This window comes from Oncorhynchus mykiss, chromosome 25, assembly GCF_057628025.1.
Source record: "Oncorhynchus mykiss isolate SJ-2025 chromosome 25, ASM5762802v1, whole genome shotgun sequence".
Taxonomy (NCBI): Eukaryota; Metazoa; Chordata; class Actinopteri; order Salmoniformes; family Salmonidae; genus Oncorhynchus; species Oncorhynchus mykiss.
In genome coordinates this window covers 28,777,243-28,799,381 of record NC_143046.1, presented here as the reverse complement: position 1 = coordinate 28,799,381, position 22,139 = coordinate 28,777,243, and the positions used below count along the sequence as shown (strand labels likewise).

At 42.6% G+C, this 22,139-nt stretch overlaps 2 protein-coding genes across 5 annotated transcripts; both read right to left on the bottom strand.

The window, feature by feature from the left end:
• Positions 1 to 950: 950 nt before the first annotated feature.
• On the bottom strand, positions 951 to 18,695 carry LOC110504935 (centromere protein I). Of its 4 annotated transcripts, none has more exons than XM_036970238.2 (20): positions 18,388 to 18,695; positions 17,964 to 18,101; positions 17,698 to 17,816; positions 17,432 to 17,539; positions 17,301 to 17,349; positions 17,152 to 17,198; positions 16,733 to 16,822; positions 16,405 to 16,536; positions 15,451 to 15,588; positions 14,144 to 14,264; positions 13,472 to 13,569; positions 13,131 to 13,248; positions 12,829 to 12,893; positions 12,426 to 12,535; positions 11,767 to 11,902; positions 11,389 to 11,513; positions 7,428 to 7,476; positions 4,930 to 5,145; positions 4,421 to 4,462; positions 951 to 4,237 (listed from the first exon to the last, which is right to left on the bottom strand). In XM_036970238.2, the coding sequence occupies exons 1-20, from the start codon at positions 18,554 to 18,556 to the stop codon at positions 4,088 to 4,090; spliced, it is 2,220 nt and encodes a 739-aa protein (XP_036826133.2). In that variant the 5' UTR covers positions 18,557 to 18,695; the 3' UTR covers positions 951 to 4,087. The 4 variants fall into 4 exon arrangements, with proteins under 4 accessions (XP_036826133.2, XP_021439490.3, XP_090075720.1 ...); XM_021583815.3 differs by having other exon boundaries at positions 4,930 to 5,148; positions 18,388 to 18,694; XM_090219594.1 differs by having other exon boundaries at positions 17,970 to 18,101; positions 18,388 to 18,694.
• A 472-nt stretch (positions 18,696 to 19,167) lies between these two features.
• LOC110504934 (putative acetylcholine receptor chaperone) lies at positions 19,168 to 21,914 on the bottom strand. The gene is made up of 2 exons (XM_021583814.3): positions 21,761 to 21,914; positions 19,168 to 20,625 (listed from the first exon to the last, which is right to left on the bottom strand). The coding sequence occupies exons 1-2, from the start codon at positions 21,878 to 21,880 to the stop codon at positions 20,263 to 20,265; spliced, it is 483 nt and encodes a 160-aa protein (XP_021439489.1). The 5' UTR covers positions 21,881 to 21,914; the 3' UTR covers positions 19,168 to 20,262.
• Between the last annotated feature and the right edge of the window lie 225 nt (positions 21,915 to 22,139).

Here is a 22,139-nt window from a genome sequence, read left to right as displayed (position 1 = left end):
GCTTTGGCAATGTTAACACGTTTACCATGCCAATAAAGCCCCTTGAATTGAATACATGTTGTTCTGTTTCCTTGTTATGCAGCACAAACTACCCAGTTAATATACCCCTTTGTGGTTAAAGGAATTCCTGCCTCAGGTCTCATCCGTTCCTTTGTCACCTGACCCGTGACCACCTGTTCACCTTCACTATTTTTTTTGTTGCCTTTACCTCCCTTATCTCACCTCATTTGCTCACATTGAATATAGACTTATTTTTCTACAGTATTATTGACTGTATGTTTGTTTTACTCCATGTGTTGTTGTATGTGTTGAACTGCTTTGCTTGATCTTGGCCAGGTCGCAATTGTAAATGAGAACTTGTTCTCAACTTGCCTACCTGGTTAAATAAAGGTGAAATAAAAAAATAATACAAAAATTGTCAGTCATCCTACCTGTCCAGTTACCCACACAGATTACCATAATCTTTCAGTGGGTGTGGTTGAATAAAGAGAAAATACCTGTAAAAAAATGTATAACTGTATCTATATCTACAGGCTACACAGGCTACACTGAGGTTTTTATTTCATTATTGCATGCTAAGTGCGTAAACCTATTGCCTAACTGCGTGTGTGTGCAAAATGCTTTTGGGAACGGGCAAGAAAAGTTAAGGTTTGAGGCAAAAAGGACCATGTTGGAGTTTAATTCAATAAGAGAAAAGCCATGTTTGGGAAAGATTTGGTGAAGTGGTAAAAGAGGATGATAGCAGTGTGATTGAGGTGCTACACAAATTCAACAGTCACCATATGGGAACTTCAAAGAGGCCTAGTGTAACCTAGGCAAATGTTCAGATGGACAAGGAAACTGAAATCTGGACACTGACTTGATGTAGTCTATAACCCCTCAGTCGTAATATTAACTCCTCCAGAATTAAGCATTTCTTGCAGTAAAATGATACACAAAATGTAGGCAAATTTTTGACTTTGTGAATAGGGGTGGAGAAAAAGGATTTATTGAGAGAATGCACATGTCTGGAGGTGCTGTCTTTACCAGCATCATAAAAGCTGATGGATATTTTATTTGGTTGAAATACTATCCAAGCCAAAATGAAATCTGTTCAGAAACATTTTGGGTCGTTTTCACAGCTTTCTATTTCCTTACAACCAGTCAAACTGATGTCATTTGGACCTTTTGCACAGAAAATCTTTCCTGTTTTTTTTTTATATTGCATTTGATCCCCGGTCCCTAAGCGTCTTTGCTCCGCGAAAGAAGCCAAGATGACAGAACTTTACCGATGTCAACTATAACGAATAAAAAACATAAAACACAACAATTTCACAGTTACAGTTCATATAAGGAAATCAGTCAAGTTAAATAAAGTCATTAGGGCCTAATACAGTGCCTTGCGAAAGTATTCGGCCCCCTTGAACTTTGCGACCTTTTGCCACATTTCAGGCTTCAAACAAAGATATAAAACTGTATTTTTTTGTGAAGAATCAACAACAAGTGGGACACAATCATGAAGTGGAACGACATTTATTGGATATTTCAAACTTTTTTAACAAATCAAAAACTGAAAAATTGGGCGTGCAAAATTATTCAGCCCCTTTACTTTCAGTGCAGCAAACTCTCTCCAGAAGTTCAGTGAGGATCTCTGAATGATCCAATGTTGACCTAAATGACTAATGATGATAAATACAATCCACCTGTGTGTAATCAAGTCTTCGTATAAATGCACCTGCACTGTGATAGTCTCAGAGGTCCGTTAAAAGCGCAGAGAGCATCATGAAGAACAAGGAACACACCAGGCAGGTCCGAGATACTGTTGTGAAGAAGTTTAAAGCCGGATTTGGATACAAAAAGATTTCCCAAGCTTTAAACATCCCAAGGAGCACTGTGCAAGCGATAATATTGAAATGGAAGGAGTATCAGACCACTGCAAATCTACCAAGACCTGGCCGTCCCTCTAAACTTTCAGCTCATACAAGGAGAAGACTGATCAGAGATGCAGCCAAGAGGCCCATGATCACTCTGGATGAACTGCAGAGATCTACAGCTGAGGTGGGAGACTCTGTCCATAGGACAACAATCAGTCGTATAGTGCACAAATCTGGCCTTTATGGAAGAGTGGCAAGAAGAAAGCCATTTCTTAAAGATATCCATAAAAAGTGTTGTTTAAAGTTTGCCACAAGCCACCTGGGAGACACACCAAACATGTGGAAGAAGGTGCTCTGGTCAGATGAAACCAAAATTGAACTTTTTGGCAACAATGCAAAACGTTGTGTTTGGCGTAAAAGCAACACAGCTGAACACACCATCCCCACTGTCAAACATGGTGGTGGCAGCATCATGGTTTGGGCCTGCTTTTCTTCAGCAGGGACAGGGAAGATGGTTAAAATTGATGGGAAGATGGATGGAGCCAAATACAGGACCATTCTGGAAGAAAACCTGATGGAGTCTGCAAAAGACCTGAGACTGGGACGGAGATTTGTCTTCCAACAAGACAATGATCCAAAACATAAAGCAAAATCTACAATGGAATGGTTCAAAAATAAACATCCAGGTGTTAGAATGGCCAAGTCAAAGTCCAGACCTGAATCCAATCGAGAATCTGTGGAAAGAACTGAAAACTGCTGTTCACAAATGCTCTCCATCCAACCTCACTGAGCTCGAGCTGTTTTGCAAGGAGGAATGGGAAAAATGTTCAGTCTCTCGATGTGCAAAACTGATAGAGACATACCCCAAGCGACTTACAGCTGTAATCGCAGCAAAAGGTGGCGCTACAAAGTATTAACTTAAGGGGGCTGAATAATTTTGCACGCCCAATTTTTCAGTTTTTGATTTGTTAAAAAAGTTTGAAATATCCAATAAATGTCGTTCCACTTCATGATTGTGTCCCACTTGTTGTTGATTCTTCACAAAAAAATACAGTTTTATATCTTTATGTTTGAAGCCTGAAATGTGGCAAAAGGTCGCAAAGTTCAAGGGGGCCGAATACTTTCGCAAGGCACTGTATATGGATTTCAAATGCCTGGGCAAGGGTGTAGCCATACAGAATAGATTTTTTCCCACAAAGTATAGTTTGAAGCATTCATTGTATTGACATTTGACATACTGGTGAGAAGGGTTTATTTAGTTTTCTAGGGCAACATTTAGGCTAATGAGAGAAGAGAAGCTGCATGTTGCCTAATTATAGACAAATTGACTTACAAATAGCCTACCAAAATGTCAGAAATAAGCAGAAACATCTAAGTCAGGCAACAAAAATCCTTGTTGTCTATATTAGCGGGTTAGAGTCCGGTGCGGGCCTCAAATTTTCACAATGGCTGTCATCAGGCGGTTGCGGCTGGGTTATTCGCAATTGCAGGTGGGCGCACAAACAGCTGACCCACGCACCACTACGTTGAAAATGAACAATGGGCTGAAGAATTTACTCGACATATTGACATGAGTACAGCCATTATGCACACAAAGCAGACCTGTGGACCCAATTGTCAGTAATGGTGATGCTCAGAGGGGAAGTCTACGGTGGCACTGTGAGAATGGAGTGTGTGTCTGGCGTGCAATGTGTTTCCCTGCACCCAGCATGTTCCAAGTTAACTGGAAAGCCAAGGGCCTATTAACTATCCAGATGGATCCTTCAATTAAGGGAACATGTTTTCCAGAAGGTAGAGCCATTACCTGCAAAAGATACTGATGACTTCCCCATAATGAATTATACCAATGGCTTTTAATAGAAAATAGATTAGAATTCTCGCTAAGTTTGCATGTTCCAGCATGTTTAATGTTTGCTTTTTAGGAGCATTGGTGTAATTTAGTAAAAGACCGGGGGGGAGAAAATCATAAAATCCTATTCTTATTAATGTGCAAGTTCCACAGAAATAAATCGATAGAAGCGTAAGCTATACAAGAGAACAGACAACACATGAGCACCAAGCGGAACTAAAATAGGGACAAGACATAATAAAAACAAGATTTTAAAAAGTGTCTATTTACAGAGATAGTCTAGTCTCTTGTGAATCTTGCCTTGGAGAAGATGGCGAGAGATAAAACATGTATACGTCCTTTACAACAAGGAGAAGTTTCAGTCTTGTGTTTTGTCCTCTGCTGTTTAACTGTTTGTGGGTTGCCTGTCTCCCTGACCCTGGTCATTGGTTCCAGCCACAGAGCGTCGGGTGATGCTACTCTGAACAAACTGTTGGAGGCCCTGAAAGCCCTGAGAGAAGAGGAACTCCAGGTACCAGTCCCACTGCTTCCCGGCCTACAGACAGACAGACAGACAGCGTTACAGACCATCCATTAAAAAAGGACCATCCAGGACTGCCTATAGCTCGCTGATCAATAGCATGAGGTCAATTAAAAATCAAAACGGCACACTTTAAAATGCACATCAGTGCACGTACATACAGACATTAAAACTAAATAAGTGGTAAGACTGTGGTACCTTTATGGAATTGAGATCCACTTCCTTCCTCTCTGGCCAACACTGATAAAGAGAGAAGCATTAATATTCAACAGTTTCCCTCCTCCCAGTAAATCTCAGTAGAACAGTGTACTGGATGTTGCAGTGATTCTGACCAAAAAGAAGTACTTAGATAATTAAACATGATGAAAAATCAAGTCTCATGCAGCACCCATGAATAATAAAATGTGATTCTGTATTAATGGATCTTGTATAAAAGATACATTAATAACACATTCATCTCCTTGTCCAGCCTTAAAATGTATTCATTCAACTGGAGAGGCTGGCAGCTCCCTTGTGCGTCAGGTGTTTCTCTTGAAATGTGAAAATTAGACTTCATATATAAACTGAGCACAAACATTTAGTGGACATTTATGAAAATGATATACAATATTAGTTTCACGGATCTGGACTTTATATAATGCCTGAAAGAATGCAATGAGTAAATAAATCGCCAACATTTTCTAAGTTACATAAAAATTCTCACTCACCTTGTGATGAAAGTCGAGGGCGTAGCCGAGGAAGGCAGGGTGGTGGATGAGGTCGAAGCTGGTCCAGGGCTTGGCCACTTTGCTGAGAGACAGGAGCTCCTGGTCCACCTCGATGGCCATGCCTGGAAGGAACATCTTGGAGTTCCACAGGCAGCTCACCATGAAGGACAGGTAGTGGTTAAACTCCCGGTACGTCTGCCTGCTGATGTGAAACGCCTGCTGCAATGGAGGGATGATAAAAATAAATCAAAAAGAGCGATGGAGATGTAGTTTAAACACTTTAAACAGTGTATGACACATGCTAAATAAATAGGCTCTCTCACAGAATATCACCAGGGAAAGGGTGTTAGGTGGTTAAAACCCAGGTCCATTATCTATAATGTCTGCCCGCGCTGACCAATTTGCATTCCGCTTACCGGATCCATTTCTCTTGGTAAGACGCTGACGGAAATATGGGGTAAACATATATTGTTTCGTACCGAGTGCCTTCGGAAAGTATTCAGACCCCTTGACTTATTCCACTTTGTTGTGTTAAAGCCTGTATTCGCGGATTCAATCGTTTTTCCCCCCTGACCCATCTACACACAATACCCCATAACGACAAAGTGAAAACATGTTTTTTTAAATATTAGCAGATTTATTGAAAATGAAATACAGAATTCTCTCATTTACATAAATATTCACACCCCTGAGTCAATACTTTGTAGAACCACCTTTGGCAGCGATTAGAGCTGTGACTCTTTCTGGCTAAGTCTCTAAGAGCTTTGCACATCTGGATTGCGCAACATTTGCACATTATTCTTAAATTCTTCATGCTCTGTCAAGTTATCATTGCTAGACAGCCATTTAAGTCTTGCCATAGATTTTCAAGCCAATTTGAGTCAAAACTGTAACTAGGCCACTCAATATGGGCTCCTGAGTGGCACAGCGGTTTAAGGCACTGCATCTCAGTGCTAGAAGCGTCACTACAGACCTGGTTCGATTCCAGGCTGTATCACAACCGACCGTGATTAGGCGTCTCTTAGGGCTGCACACAATTGGCCCAGCGTCGTCCGGGTTAGGCAGTCATTATAAATAAGAATTTGTTTGAAACTGACTTGCCTAGCTAAATAAAGGTTACATTTAATAAACTATTTTAAAAATACCTTGGTAAACAACTCATGAATATTTGGTATTGTGTTTCAGGGTTATTGTCCAGCTGAAAGGTGAATGTGTCTCCCAGCGTCTGTTGGAGAGCAAACTGAACCAGGTTTTCCTCTAGGACTTTGCCCGTACTTGGCTCTATTCCATTTAAAAAAAAAATTTTTTTTTAAGTTCCTAGTCCTTGCCGTTGACAAGCATACCCATAACATGATGCAGCCACCACCATGCTTAAAAATATGCAGTGTGTACCTCAATGATGTGCTGTGTTCGATTTTCCCCAAACATAACACTTTGTATTCAGGACAAAAGGTTAATGTCTTTGCCACATGTTTTGCAGTTTTACTTAAGTGCTTTATTGCAAAAAGGATGGATGTTTTGGAATATTTTATTCTGTACAGGCTTCCTTCTTTTCACTGTGTAATTTAGGTTCGTATTGTGGAGTAACTACAATGTTGATCCATCCTCAGTTTTCTCCTATCACAGCCTTTAAACTCTGTAACTGTTTTAAAGTCACCATTGCCTTTGGTGAAATCCCTAGATTGGTTTCCTTTCTCTCTGGACACCCGAGTTAGAAAGGATGCCTGTATCTTTGTAGTGACTGGTGTCTTGTTCTGAAGTGTTTTGACAGATTTCATGACAATGCTTATATGGCAAAAAGTTGTATCTAACATACAACTGTAACGATGTATTTTAGAGACAACTAGTGCTTATGTGCACATGTATTTATGTTTTTAATAAACATTGGAGACGAAATAAAGCTTCTACATTGTAAACAATCTAAACCAACCTCATCTGTTTTGCCACATGGCTGCGCATGTGTCGTTTTTTTTGCTAAACAACCAACATGTCTATAGGTGCCCTTCTTTGAGAAGCATTGAAAAACCTCACTGGTCTGTGGTTGAAATTGAAATTCACTGCACGACAGAGGGACCTTACAAATGATTGTATGTGGGTTGAATACTTATTGACTCAAGACATTTCATCTTTTCATTTTTAATTTAAAACAAATTTAAAAACATAATTCCACTTTCACATTATGGGGTATTGTGTGTAGATCAGTCATACAAAATCTCAGTCATGGGGTGTGTATACTTTCTGAAGGCACTGTATACAAATGGCAGTACCTACTTGCAAATTCAATTGCCTTCATACACTAGAATTGTTTTTGTTCTTGTTTGAACGAGTAACCACCAAAATTGCAATTCTTTAATCAGCACTTAATTCTAATAGTTTCGTTCATCATGTGGACGGGTAGAAGTGACCTCACGAGGAGCCTTGAAATGCTTGATTATGCAAAAACACTGTTAGATTTGCAAAGCAGAAAACATATCTTAAAAAGGGAGTGCTTCTATTACCTTGGTCTCCTTTTGTTGACACTTAGCAGAGATCAGGTTATTCTTGTACCTGGAAAAAAGAGAAATAACTTTAGTGGTCTGTATAAGGGTGGAAAAGCAACCACATTGCTTTCCATGTTATGTAAACATCTGTCCAAAAGGCCATTTACTGCGAGCAGAACATTTTACAATAACAAGCTTAAAGACAAACACCATAGTAGCAGCAGTTGCTAAGACCAGATGTTTGGCCTGTTTTAATACAAGCAGTGGTCTTTTGACATGCTATAGATTCCCCCATACTCAACTAGCGGACATAAGTCCGGATCCGGACCCAGAAGGGGGTCAATATGGACCATGGATCCAGTCGGACGTAAATGTGTTGAATTGCAGGAAATGAGTTAAATAAATTTAATAAAAAACAGCAAAAACAATTCCCTGCCACATGCAAAATGTGTAGAATTGAGGGAAATTAGCTTTGAAACTCTCCACCAACAAGAGGGGTGTGAACAGTTTGGGGTTGCATGGGTTGTGAGGTGGGAGTCTGTTACTACGCCGATGAATGACAATATCCATCCGGACCTTTGCGACCTAGGAAATGTGTGTGACCGGAACTTCTTAACTAGTACTAGAGGACCCCTGCTATAGATGTATGCTTTAACTAGTACTAGAGGACCCCTGCTACAGATGTATGCTTTAACTAGTACTAGAGGACCCCTGCTACAGATGTATGCTTTAACTAGTACTAGAGGACCCCTGCTACAGATGTATGCTTTAACTAGTACTAGAGGACCCCTGCTATAGATGTATGCTTTAACTAGTACTAGAGGACCCCTGCTACAGATGTATGCTTTAACTAGTACTAGAGGACCCCTGCTACAGATGTATGCTTTAACTAGTACTAGAGGACCCCTGCTAGACGCATGCTTTAACTAGTACTAGAGGATCCCTGCTAGACGCATGCTTTAACTAGTACTAGAGGACCCCTGCTAGACGCATGCTTTAACTAGTACAAGAAAACCAGCCCCGTCGCGGACCAAGTCTTGCTCCCAGACAGACTAAACTTTTTTGCCTGCTTTGAGGACAATACAGTGCCACTGACACGGCCCACAACCAAAACCTGCGGACTCTCCTTCATTGCAGTCGTTTTGAGTAAAATATTTAAACGTGTTAAACCTCGCAAGGCTGCAGGCCCAGACGGCATCCCCAGCCGCGTCCTCAGAGCATGCGCAGACCAGCTGACTGGTGTGTTTACGGACATATTCAATAAATCCTTATCCCAGTCAGCTGTTCCCACATGCTTCAAGGGGGCCACCATTGTCCCTGTTCCCAAGGGACGGTAGTCGTTTAGCTCAGTTACCTTAGCTAAATGACTACTGCCCCGTAGCACTCACTTCCGTAATCATCAAGTGCTTTGAGAGACGAGTCAAGGACCATATCACCTCCACCCTCCCTGACACCCTAGACCCACTCCAATTTGCTTACCGCCCAAATAGGTCCACAGACGATGCAATCTCAACCACACTGCACACTGCCCTAACCCATCTGGACAAGAGGAATACCTATGTGAGAATGCTGTTCATCGACTACAGCTCAGCATAACACCATAGTACCCTCCAAACTCGTCATCAAGCTCGAGACCCTGGGTCTCGACCCCGCCCTGTGCAACTGGGTATTGGACTTACTGACGGGCCGCCCCCAGGTGGTGAGGGTAGGTAACAACACCTCCACCCCACTGATCCTCAACACCGGGGCCCCACAAGGGTGCGTTCTGAGCCCTCTCCTGTACTCCCTGTTCACCCAAGGCTGCGTGGCCATGCACGCCTCCAACTCAATCATCAAGTTTGCGGACGACACTACAGTGGTAGGCTTGATTACCAACAACGACGAGACGGCCTACAGGGAGGAGGTGAGGGCCCTCGGAGTGTGGTGTCAGCAGAGTGAGCACCCCCCTATCCACATCGATGGGACAGTAGTGGAGAGGGTAGTAAGTTTTAAGTTCCTTGGCGTACACATCACAGACAAACTGAATTGGTCCACCCACACAGACAGCGTCGTGAAGAAGGCGCAGCAGCGCCTCTTCAACCTCAGGAGGCTGAAGAAATTTGGCTTGTCACCAAAAGCACTCACAAACTTCTACAGATGCACAATCGAGAGCATCCTGTCGGGCTGTATCACCGCCTGGTACGGCAACTGCTCCGCCCTCAACCGTAAGGCTCTCCAGAGGGTAGTGAGGTGTGCACAACGCATCACCAGGAGCAAACTACCTGCCCTCCAGGACACCCGATGTCACAGGAAGGCCATAAAGATCATCAAGGACAACCACCCGAGCCACTGCCTGTTCACCCCGCTATCATCCAGAAGGCGAGGTCAGTACAGGTGCATCAAAGCTGGGACCGAGAGACTGAAAAACAGCTTCTATCTCAAGGCCATCAGACTGTTAAACAGCCACCACTAACATTGAGTGGCTGCTGCCAACACACTGACACTGACTCAACTCCAGCCACTTTAATAATGGGAATTGATGTAAGATATATCACTAGCCACTTTAAACAATGCTACTTAATATGTTTACATACCCTACATTACTCATCTCATATGTATATACTGTACTCGATACCATCTACTGCATCTTGCCTATGCCGCTCTGTACCATCACTCATTCATATATCTTTATGTACATATTCTTTATCCCTTTACACTTCAAATCAAATCAAATCAAATTTTATTTGTCACATACACATGGTTAGCAGATGTTAATGCGAGTGTAGCGAAATGCTTGTGCTTCTAGTTCCGACAATGCAGTAATAACCAACAAGTAATCTAACTAACAATTCCAAAACTACTGTCTTGTACACAGTGTAAGGGGATAAAGAATATGTATGTGAGTGATGGTACAGAGCAGCATAGGCAGGATACAGTAGATGGTATCGAGTACAGTATATACATATGAGATGAGTATGTAAACAAAGTGGCATAGATTAAAGTGGCTAGTGATACATGTATTACATAAGGATACAGTCGATGATATAGAGTACAGTATATACGTATGCATATGAGATGAATAATGTAGGGTAAGTAACATTATATAAGGTAGCATTGTTTAAAGTGGCTAGTGATATATTTACATCATTTCCCATCAATTCCCATTATTAAAGTGGCTGGAGTTGAGTCAGTGTCAGTGTGTTGGCAGCAGCCACTCAATGTTAGTGGTGGCTGTTTAACAGTCTGATGGCCTTGAGATAGAAGCTGTTTTTCAGTCTCTCGGTCCCAGCTTTGATGCACCTGTACTGACCTCGCCTTCTGGATGATAGCGGGGTGAACAGGCAGTGGCTCGGGTGGTTGATGTCCTTGATGATCTTTATGGCCTTCCTGTGACATCGGGTGGTGTAGGTGTCCTGGAGGGCAGGTAGTTTGCCCCCGGTGGCAGGTAGTTTGCCCCACTTGTGTGTATAAGGTAGTAGTTTTGGAATTGTTAGATTACTCATTGGTTACTACTGCATTGTCAGAACTAGAAGCACAAGCATTTCGCTACACTCGCATTAACATCTGCTAACCATGTGTATGTGACAAAAACATTTGATTTGGATTTGATTTACTAGAGGACCCCTGCTATAGACGTATGCTTTAACGAGTACAAGAGGACCCCTGCTATAGATGTATGCTTTGTGTATTTGTGCGACAAGACATTCATGCTTTGAGTAATGCATGCTGTTTGCACTCTTCATATGCCTGAAAAATGATTTGGGAAAATGGATCTTAGTGCAATTCTGCACCCTTGACCCTTCATTATCATGAATCATAAATGTAATGTTCTGGCTGGTGAGCTGTACCAAGAGAGCGTACCATTCACCTGTGTCATCAAATATACACACGCAGATGATTTGCACACGACAACGCAGTGACCGCACTGTGAAAAGATGACACTCTGACGTGACGGTGTTGACATGATAATACTGGCGTTGACGTCACCACTCCTCCTCACCTGTACATGATGTAGCCGAGGCGGTCCACGCTGACAGGGTCGGTGGCAAACAGGGCTGGGTAGAACACGCCCACGGGGGGCATGACCACCAGGGGGAGCCCGTACTTCAGGAACATGTCACACACCTGAATGGCACGCACAGGGGCACACACGTCATCACCTCCACAACAAACACGGTTGTCTCCTTTTCTAAACGGACCATGAATATGGAACAACTGATCTAGTGCACTCTGGTTAAAGTGAATATGATTACAGCGATCAACCACTTACAGGGTTCTAACAGTCCTGCATGGGTGGGATCACTATAAGGGTTCGGACAGACTTTTTCCCCCCTTTATGTATTCAACGAAATGTACTGGCTTCATCTGGTTTGATTACCGTCTCGTAGAAGTCCAAAATGAAGCTGAGGAGCAGGGAGTGGCAGCCTTCTAGCTGCAGCCCCACGGCGGCCAGGCGGCCCACGAAACGCACCAGCTCCACAACAGAGTCCATGAAGCCAGACAGACTCATGTTCCTGGGGAGGAGTTGAAGAATGGTCACGTAACTGAACATAAGACAAAGGCCTTAATAACAAGGAAAAGGGTGAATGGTAATGATGCATGGGACTAGTGAGAAGCTCAAACGGGGGGCTTTGTCCTTGGATCATATTAATTTCTCCTTCAGCAACCCCGCCCACCCCGGTTAATGCAATAAAAGACAATAACCAAATCAGCGCTGAGTGTGCAGCAATGAGGCCAGGCGGAGACACACAGACACACTGCAGTTCATTACGTTGCTGCGTTCCAGAGGTCAGCACTGAGGAGAAACCGAGGAGGCTGACCATCACACACCTCAGACATTGATTTCTGCACCGCTTTTCATTGAGTTTCTCTGCAGAGGTGAAGTTTGAAATGGGAAGGGAATAAACATGTATTGACAGGGATTGGCCGTTTGTGAAGAGTTAGAATACCGGCGAGGAAGACAGTAAAATGTGTCTTTAACTAAAGGAAGTTACAGGGCTTTGGTGTTGGAAGTGTGTGACGGACAGTGAGACTCACATGGGTGTGTGGCTGTGGAGACTGATGTCCAGGCCGTCCTCCAGGGCGTACACAGAGTGCCAGGTCAACCACTTCAACAGCATGTTGTTCAGACAGTCAATCACACTGCACTGGACAGACAACAGAGGGGTGGTGCTTATTTAAAGCGGTAAAAAAAAAATACATTTACAACGACAACAGGGCACAATGTAGAAAAACTCATCAGTCTCATCAGAAAACAAAATGGTTCTCACTGAACAAGTAGTTCCTCCCTGTTTCAATAAGTTCTCTTCCATTTGGTGCCAAATGAATACAACCCAGGATTAAAAAGGAGCTGATAACTGGAAATGGATATAATGGTATGATGCAAGCTTCTTATAATTAATTGAAAAGTGGGATCTGGAGGCATTCTGTTGACAATTACCTTGAAGAACAGCGTGGAGGTGAAGAACAGCTGAACGAGAGGCTCAAACAGAAGCTGGTTGATACCTGAGAGAGATGCAGGAGAGCAAGGAAATTTGCACAAACCATTTAATTCGACCACATGACTACGTTTAATTCAACCACCTGACTGACTACTTTTCCCAGGCTCCCTGGTATATGCTGCCAGCCTGACATGTGCTGGGGATTGCATAGTCACGTGTCTTCCAGCGGTTACAGTTCAGCAGTTTAATTAGGAGAGAGAGAGTGGAGAGCAAGGCAGCCAAGCAAACAGGGCCTACTCACAGGAACTGGGGACCACGGGGATGTCACTCAGCAGACCCAGAATCTGGGGGCGGAGGAGTGAACCGTCCCAAACATTCAGGAACTTGTAGAGGAAGCCCTCGGTGCTGGAGAAGCCCTCCTGAGGGGAGAGGGAGGGAGGGATGAAGAGAGAGAGACAAAACATACGCATCTCAAATGAGCGTTTGACTGTGGCATCATTTATTAACGAGCAGCGAGGGGGAAGAGAGTGGGAGCAGAGAAGAGTTTAACACGCTCTGACAGATCCAAATCTGGCATAAAAGGGAGGGGCGGGGACGGGAACTGGGGGTGACAGGGTGAGAGGAGCCTGGAGGGGGGCTCACCTGGAGGAAATGTTGTGTGGAGAGCAACCTGTTGAGGAGGTGCAGGGCCTCGGACGAACTCCCGGAGCCCCCGTCCCTACTGCTGCAGAACAGAAACTCTGAAACCCCAAAGAGGAAAATAAAGATATTTTAAATGTTGAAAAGGTCAGGGGAAAGAAGAGAACAAAAAACAAGTGGTGATGACAGAATCACATTGTGGATTCGTACAATCTTGACACCCAACCTTTTTATTTTCATAAAAGCTTTTCTACAGAGCGTTGCTTTGCAACGCCTACTGGGAATGGATGAGGGTTCAATCAGTAGACGCATTTGACAGAAGTGCCCTGTAACAAAAATTCTACTACTGAACCATTTTTCATGTTCCATTATCGAAAAAGTACCTACGTTTCGGGTATACCGTGCAACTCTAGTGTTTTTTGTTTTGTTGCATATCCTACTCCCCCTGAGACACCCTCAGAGAGTGGGGTCACAGCCAAGGATCAGCCATTATTGACAGCGACTATGGACCAATTAGGGTTAAGATCGACAGATTTTTTCACCTAGCCGGCTCGGGGATTCAAACGACCAACCTTTGGTTACTGGCTCAACACTAATCTCTAGGCTACCTGCCGACACGTTTCTGCAGCGACAGAGACAACCGAGGAAGACGTAGTGGTTGGTTAGTGATTGTACCCTCATGGAGGGCGTGGCCCAGCCAGAAGTTGAGTCGGAGGAAGGCGGAGTCATCCTGTACGTAGTCCAGGTAACAGAGGGACAGATTGGAGCCCAGCAGAGAACCCATCTGGGATGGGAGCTGTGGAAGGGAGACATGATTATTAGACACACATTTGCAGTACGCACATCAAACCCCACCACCCACTCACACTTTAAACACACCCACACAACACACAATCAAACACAATTCAGCATACAAAGTGAGGGGCCATTAACACCAAGCCAGCATCATGTTCTAAATAGCTTCATGGCAAGATATTCGCAGCCCCTATTGAAGGAGAGAATATGTTGCCCGTGTCCTTGTTTTCAATGAGTGAGCAATCAATCTGTCACTGAGTGACTGGACTAAATCTGTCACATCTACTTATACTCATAATATAGTAAATCATGGCCATGTCTGTGGCAGGCAGCATTCAGACATTTCCCCACACGGACTGGCCTGTTTGTATTTGTGTGAACAGCTCCCTGGCAATATGGGAACTTAACAAATAAAGAGAGACAGATTGTGAACGGACATGGCCGAGTCTTCCCATATTTACAAGGAGAAAACGCATCGTTCCTCTGATTTGTTTGAGCTGCATGATGGACAGTACTAGCTGATCTGTCCTGTCCACCCACAGCCATAAAAAGTAGAAAGTGCTGGCAGAATGGCTTGTTGCAAACGTTGGCTGTGTACGGGGAATTTATGTAGCGTAAGTGTCCTTAAACCTTTTAAAGAAATGTATCTGGGTTGATCAGGTCAATGGACCTACCAAGCAAACAGTATTTGTTTGCAGCACTTTTGTAATTGTCAACGCTTTATAACTTTTTCAATGTGGCTCCAAGTTATACATCTCTGTTGGCCGGTTAATTAATGACTCGTTTGGGACAAACACACCCTGATGAAGTCTAAACAGAGCAATGACAAATTTAAAAAACAAACGACATGGAGAGAGCTCATGAATCGGTTTTATGGCTCAGGGTAATAAAACAGGACACTGCCAGCAGTCAAATTGAGTGGCAGACGAGGTTGAGCCCTTGGTCTCTTCTGTTATCCAACAAAACTGTGGCGGTGACATAGCACCCCCATGTGGCTGCAGAATGACACTAAAGTGAAATGGGCAGTGCTGGGCACCTACAAAAAAAAAACAGTATTTTCCATCCTGCTTAAATCCACACCTTCCATCTGTTTCAAATCCAAGTATCTAGGCTATACAGCTGTGTGACTAATCAGACCGCTGAGAGAGACGGAGAGAGGTGTGTGAGAGAGGGGAGGAGAGGGTTACCTCTATGCGGTGGAGGTTGTCCAGCAGCTGTGGGAAGGTGTGGAGTTGCTCCAGGGGGAAGACCTTCCTGCTGCTGGAGAAGGGGGAGTTTCTCTGGACAGATGAGCTCAGCGATGGCACCTCCAGGTGATGGTATTTCTGACAGATGGATCAGTGATTGGGATATCAGTACGATATTTGATTATCGATTTGTAAGCAGTTCATTAGCTACAGAAACAAAACAAGAAGAGCTTGATCTATGTAGGACAAACGTGAATAAAATGTTTAGTCTAACATACACCAAGTATACCAAACATTAGAAACACCTTCCTAATATTAAGTTGCACCCCCTTTTCCCGTCAGAATAGCCTCAATTCATTAGGGCATGGACTCTACAAGGTGTGGAAAGCATTCCACAGGAATGCTGGCTCCAATGTCTCCTGCAGTTGTGTCAAGTTAGCTGGTTGTGATTCGGGTGGTGGATCATTTTTGATACACACGGGAAACGGTTGAAACTGAAAAACCCAGCAGCGTTGCAGTTCTTGACACAGTCAAACCGGTGCATCAGGCACCCACTATCAGTGTTTAAAGACAAATAATTTGTCTTGCCCATTCGCCCTATGAACGGCACACATACACAAACAATGTCTCAATTGTCTCAAGGCTTTACAAATCCTTCTTTAACCTGTCTCCTCCCCTTCATCTACACTGATTAAAGTAGATTTAACAAGTGACATCAATAAAGGATCATATCTTTCAGCTGGTAAGTCTGTCATGGAAAGTGTTCTTAATGTTTTGTATACTCAGTAGACTTTGAATGCAATAAATAGTGACTGACCCCACAATAATTAGAATTTAGCAAACAGCAATATTCTTCTAAATGATATAAATTAGCACTAAAACCCTTAAAAAAAAAAGACACCGTTCAAGATCATTGGTATTCCTGTTATGCCACAGCTCATCTGATCTCCATACCCTCTTCCTGGAGTTGGTCTTGTGTTTCACTCCTAGGGTCAGGCTGATGTCAGACGACACTTGGCTGTTGTTCCTCTTCTGGACAGCACTGAGCGCTGCCTTCCACATGGAGTTGTGATTCTTAAACCCACTCTGAACGACAGCAGAAAACATACACGTGACATGAAGTATGTTTGACAGGGTTCAATTAAGACAATTGGATTGGAATTAGAGTTTACTTACGGATTTGATATGGACAAAATAGACCCCAACCCTGAAGTTTGGTGAACGACAATGTGTGGATTTGTGCAATGGACAAAAGTCACTAGGAGTGATCAATCATACTAACCCTCATTTGTGATGGAAGAGCAAGCGTCACCAGTTCAGGGCAAAACACTTTGTACAACGACAGCAAGTGCAACAGGAACGGCTGCCTGCCCTGGGGACCGTAGACGAGAGGAAAATAATGGAACTCTCAGTGCAACATGCTCACAGTGGGGACTCCACTCTTAGTTTGTTGGCTATAACAATCATTCACAGAGTGTAACTACAGATAATAGTACAGAGGATAAACTATTTATGGGAAGTATGTAGAGAAAGCATCAAACAATATGTAAGTATTCTCCTCATGCCATTTATCACCAAGTATTTCATAATGCTAATACAATGATTAGATGTTTACAATGCATTCACTTGTATTGAATTGCATTAAAATATTACAAGCATTGACCAAAAACACTTAAACAGGACAATACTGTATTTGTTTACCATTTTTGTTTGGAGGTCCAACAGTTTTCTGACTCTAAATGGCCGAACTATGACAGGGAAAAAACAAAAATGGGTAAGAGCAATGTTGTTCTGCAGAAACAACGTGTACCGTATCATAAAGGTTCATTGAGTAACAAAATGCAACTTACCACTCTCCCTCCTTGTCAAAAGGTAGAGCAAATGGCAGATGTAAGGAGACTGAAACACAAAACAAACCATCATGACTTAAATAGCAATGCAATCCCATTAGAGCAAGGGGGAATATGATTCCTGCACATACCAAATTCTCCTCTGTCACAAAGTGGAAGATGAAGCCATAGATGGCTCGAAGATTGTCCTTGGAGTCGATCATGTCGAAAACAGTCAGCAGCCACCGAAGGAAAAGCACCTGGAAAACACCCATTACACCTGTTTCATTCAGTTGGAGGGAGAGGACAGAGCAATTCTGATAACAGTATTATTATGTTACGTCCGGTCTCCAGTGTCAACCTTCCAATCTGTGAGAGTGTGTGACTTGCAAAGACCTTTGACAGAGGAGTTCTTTACCTGTGTGCTGATGGCGATCTTGCTGACACATAACCACGCCACCGCTTGAACAACGGCCTCCTGTGGCACCACGGTGGCGGGGATCAGAAACTTCAGGACCCGAACACAAATCTTACCCCCTGTTCAGGGCAAGAAATAGAGAGGAAAGCTGAAATGTTATGTATGGTCAAAATAATTTGTCATAGTGTAAATTGGTATTTCCGGTCAGTCTGTCTAAGCAAATGGCGGCAGTTTCCATTAAGTGTGAGAGTTGGTTGTTGTTGTACCAGTACGGAGGCTCATTGCGTAGTCCAGCATGACAGAGATCGCCTCAGGAGGAAGTCCTCGACTGAGCCCCACTCTCTCCACCTGCACCAGGTGCCTCTCCAGCACATCGTTTCCTATGCGTGGGGTACCCGCCTCCACTAGGAAACAAACAGACAACTCACTGTGAATCCAGACACTGGTGGATGCTGTAGTTAACGTTAGCTCGCTAGGTAGCAAAATAAGTTACAGTAAAAAGGTGTTTCCAAAAGAAGAAAACTGAGCGGCCTTGAAAGTTTACATATGTTGACAGAAAATAACCTGGGCTGCCATTACGGTCAATTAGTTCACGTTGGAGTTTAAAAAGTAGCCAAAATATTCGCTACATTTCACTTCTGCAAGCATTAGTAGCTCTATGCTAACAGCTTCCTAGCTAGCCAACGTTACCATTTGAGAAGTACTTCAGCGAAAGCAGAAATGGATCCCCAGCCTCGTTCCTTCTTCTTTCTTTCTCCACAACTCGCAAACTTCTGTTTGAAGTTCGGCTAGAAACTGACAAATCGCTTCCAGATGATGAGTCCAAATCTGACCTCGACAGGTTCGCAGCTTTTGCCATTGCTACATATCTAAAACAAATGTGTATTGTGTTTTCCTCAGGCACGAACTCATTCAAACAAAACTCAAATCTTGCGCGCGACCGTTTGTTCTGCGCATGCGCACTTACTACTTCCGCGAGTGTCTTGCGTAGTTCACCGGGCATTGTAGTGCAACAGCCTCAGCAGGACTACATATAAACTGTGTGTAGGCTCATTCATCTCAAGGAGCCTAGTTCAGGTACTCTCATTTTGCAATTAACTGAATTGCAATCCAAGCATTCATTCTCCTTTCTACACACTGTGTTTTGTGAATAACTGCTCATTTTAACTGAATAAAAAGATACATAATGGACACAGCTTAGAGATCTCACCCATACATCTTTATTTAGCTAATTTTGTTTTAGAGGAGCATTATGAATGTTAAAGACCAACTGAACAACTGCTCATCTGACAGAAACTTCCCCTTTATCTACTCAACATCACTGAAGGTATCATCACGTATATATTAATCAAATACATTTCTATTACAAGAATAGCCCAGTGGTAATGGTTATACTCATAGGAATACTTTTATAACATAGTAATTCAACAGAATAGTGTTAAAAATCCCAGAGAAAAATAGACTCACAGATAAACATAAGCCTTTATTGTCATTGGATGTGAAGAGAGACAAAGTCCTTTATTAAGAGACAAAGATCAAGTCCTTTATTGGATATGTCATTTGACAAAGCAGCTGGACTATTGATTGTGGTCCAGAGACATAGAGAGCACTAGGCTAGCAACCATAGATGTATGTTTCAACATAATTGCTAGAAAAATGCCTTCCCATAGGTCTCTCCTCCACATGAGTTCTTGAACAACAGTGTTGGGTCCAACAAAGTGATTAATCAATTTGAGATGAGTGAAAGACTTTTGACCATTTGACAGTTTGGTTTTTCTTTCGGGAAAAGGGGTACATTGTCATGCCTAAGAGTAGTTACAAGAAAATCTAATCATCAGGAAAAAGCTTGGACGAAACTAATACGAATTCACAAAAATGATTCTTATTTTACTAATACCAGTGGAAATATGTGATACTGTATAATGTATTTAAATAAATGTGAGTCAATGTTCAACTACAATATATCTCTGGACAGTGCTGATAAGCTATGAGTTTGTTTTAAGCCATTTAATTATGAACCATGCTTAATTACTGTAAAATAACAATTGAATTCAAGAGATATCATTATCTTCCTACCTAAAATTAAGATCAATACAAAAGTACCAATCTTCAATAGTGGAAAACATCAGCATTCTCAAAGCCAACAAAGTCCCTCAAATTGGTATTTGTGCCAAAAACTAACTAAAAACATAGGCATGCTGTATTTTTTGTTTTGAAAGATGCTAAATAAAAATGAGAGGGAAAGAGAAAAAAGGTGAGACAAAGGTTGTATATTTTTTCAAAAGAGTTGAGCTGATTACAGTTGCCACAAGTATGATTGTCCACTGTCAAGGTTGGGATACAGGACAAGGGGAAATCAGTTTTAGGATGAGAGTGCAGGGAAGCAGGTGAAACCAATAACCAGTCAGCCAAAAGGGTGGGAGAGGGGACAGGTGGGTGGTTGACTGGGATATATCACTCCTTGTGGCGACTGTGTTTCTTTTGAATCTGAATTGCTCCAATCCAAAGAAATGCACAAGGTTCCATTTTGCTGTCACTCTGCCCAGACTGGATGGTTGGACCTGATTAGGACTGCTTGACTTTGTTATTTTCCTGGGCATTGATATGTTCTTCCCTGCTCTCCTCCCGCTCAGGTCGGTCCTCACTCTGGCGGGCAATGAGCAGTCGGCAGGTGAGCAGAATACCAAAGACCAGAGCATGGGCATATCGTTTCAGGGGGTCTCCTACTAACTGATGGAAGAAGAGGACAGCCAGCATGACCAGCAAGAGCAGGAAGTTAGCCACATCCTTGGGTCTCCCTGGCACCAATGTCAGAACCACACCACAGCCCACCTCCAGTGAGCCAATGATCTTACGGAGCAGCACCGAGCTGATGCCCATCTTCTTTAGACCTGGCAAAGCCTTGGCATAGCTCTTGTATGCCCGTTTCTGAAAAGAGAGAGAACATTTCAGCATTCATTTTTATAGATGCAAAAGAGGTCATTTCATTTATTATTAGTGGCGCACTATAGACTACAGTATATAATTTCTCAGATTTGTTCTAAGGAAGTTTCAGTTCCTCATGAGACAATACATTCAGAGCCAATAGGGACATGTCTAGGCCAACCAGTTTGTCTATAATCTTGACACTGACACATACGTTTTTTGTTGTTGATTTTAACAAAATAGTCAACCTATACAGTTTTAAGAGTTATAACTGTAAGTAGTATATACAACCATCACCGAAATGCCTTTTTCCTATCGGATGGAAAATGTGGAATAAGGAAGAGCTTGGGCCTGATGTGGGCCTACTGCAGTAACACCACCAAAACCAGTCTTTGATATTCCTTAAAATACTAAATCAACCAAAACGTTGAAATGTAATTATTAGGCCTATTCGCCATGGAATAAGAATGTTGAGTAGAACATACATGGATGAGGAGCAGAGCACAGATGAGCATTAACATCGCTGGTAGCCTAATAAGCAAAGTCAATATCCACACAAAACAGGCAGGTGCACCTCAGAATTTGCTCGATCGCGCCGCCATTGCCTATAGCAAAAATGTACCTTCAAACATTTAAAAAAATGTCATATTAGGCTAATAATAACAGATAATTTCCCATAAAATAGGCCTAGTACTGGACAAACGTGTAGGCCTACTGTTATATGCCTAGTCGCTATTTCAAATAAACAGGCCTATGTATTTGTAGCCGAATAAACTGTATTCTTTCGATTTTAATTATGCCTAAAGGTAATCTTTTATTTAATTAAATATTTCACAGAAAAATAGACAAAGGTCATATTTTTCTATCATTATACTTCAATAAAGAATGTATTGTCGGCTATAATAACGCAGCAGGCTCCATCATTTAATTGCTTGCATGGGTAAATTCATTCCCACGATTGAAACAATACATACAATCAAATCTTATTTATCAGTTAGATATTATAGGCTATTTTATTTCATGATCTTTTACAAATGTGGGTCAGCAGCGCACAGCACATTATTGGAGCTTGAATGCGTCCGTATTGGCAGAACAATGGCTTTCGCTGCAGTTTATGGTCGCTAAAGGTTTTACTTACCATCTCACTATAAGCATCTTTGCTTAATCTTGGTGTGAGCTTTATGGTGCCCATGAAGACGAAAAAAAGACCAAGAGCGAAAGAGAGGGCCACAATGGTTATCGTCCTCGGTGAAGCCATCTTCGGTATTGTATGTCCCGGTCTCACCACCAAGCTAGTTTCTCCGCGGCCGCTATTCAGTGTATTCACTGAAACACTGACTATTCTTTCCTGTGAAGATGCTAGGGGGGATGGGCTTCTAGAAAAGCGACAAAAATGGCGACAGGAAATTTGTACACAGGGTCCAAATGCCCATTTATGGGGCCCATATACCAAGCAATATTATCAGGTCATCTGAATATTATTTGGTCATAGGCAAACAAGAAGAAGAAAAAAATCC

What these genes read in the sequence shown, in the direction of transcription:
- LOC110504935 (XM_021583815.3), bottom strand. Translation starts at nt 18,556, where the DNA reads ATGGCAAAAGCTGCGAACCTGTCGAGGTCAGATTTGGACTCATCATCT. An exon ending in CGCAATGAGCCTCCGTACTG is followed by an intron (nt 17,817 to 17,963) that starts GTACAACAACAA and finishes TGCCCTGAACAG; the next exon opens with GGGGTAAGATTTGTGTTCGG. An exon ending in GGGCCACGCCCTCCATGAGG is followed by an intron (nt 13,570 to 14,143) that starts GTACAATCACTA and finishes TTGGGGTTTCAG; the next exon opens with AGTTTCTGTTCTGCAGCAGT.
- LOC110504934 (XM_021583814.3), bottom strand. Translation starts at nt 21,880, where the DNA reads ATGGCTTCACCGAGGACGATAACCATTGTGGCCCTCTCTTTCGCTCTT. An exon ending in AAGATGCTTATAGTGAGATG is followed by an intron (nt 20,626 to 21,760) that starts GTAAGTAAAACC and finishes CTCTCTTTTCAG; the next exon opens with AAACGGGCATACAAGAGCTA.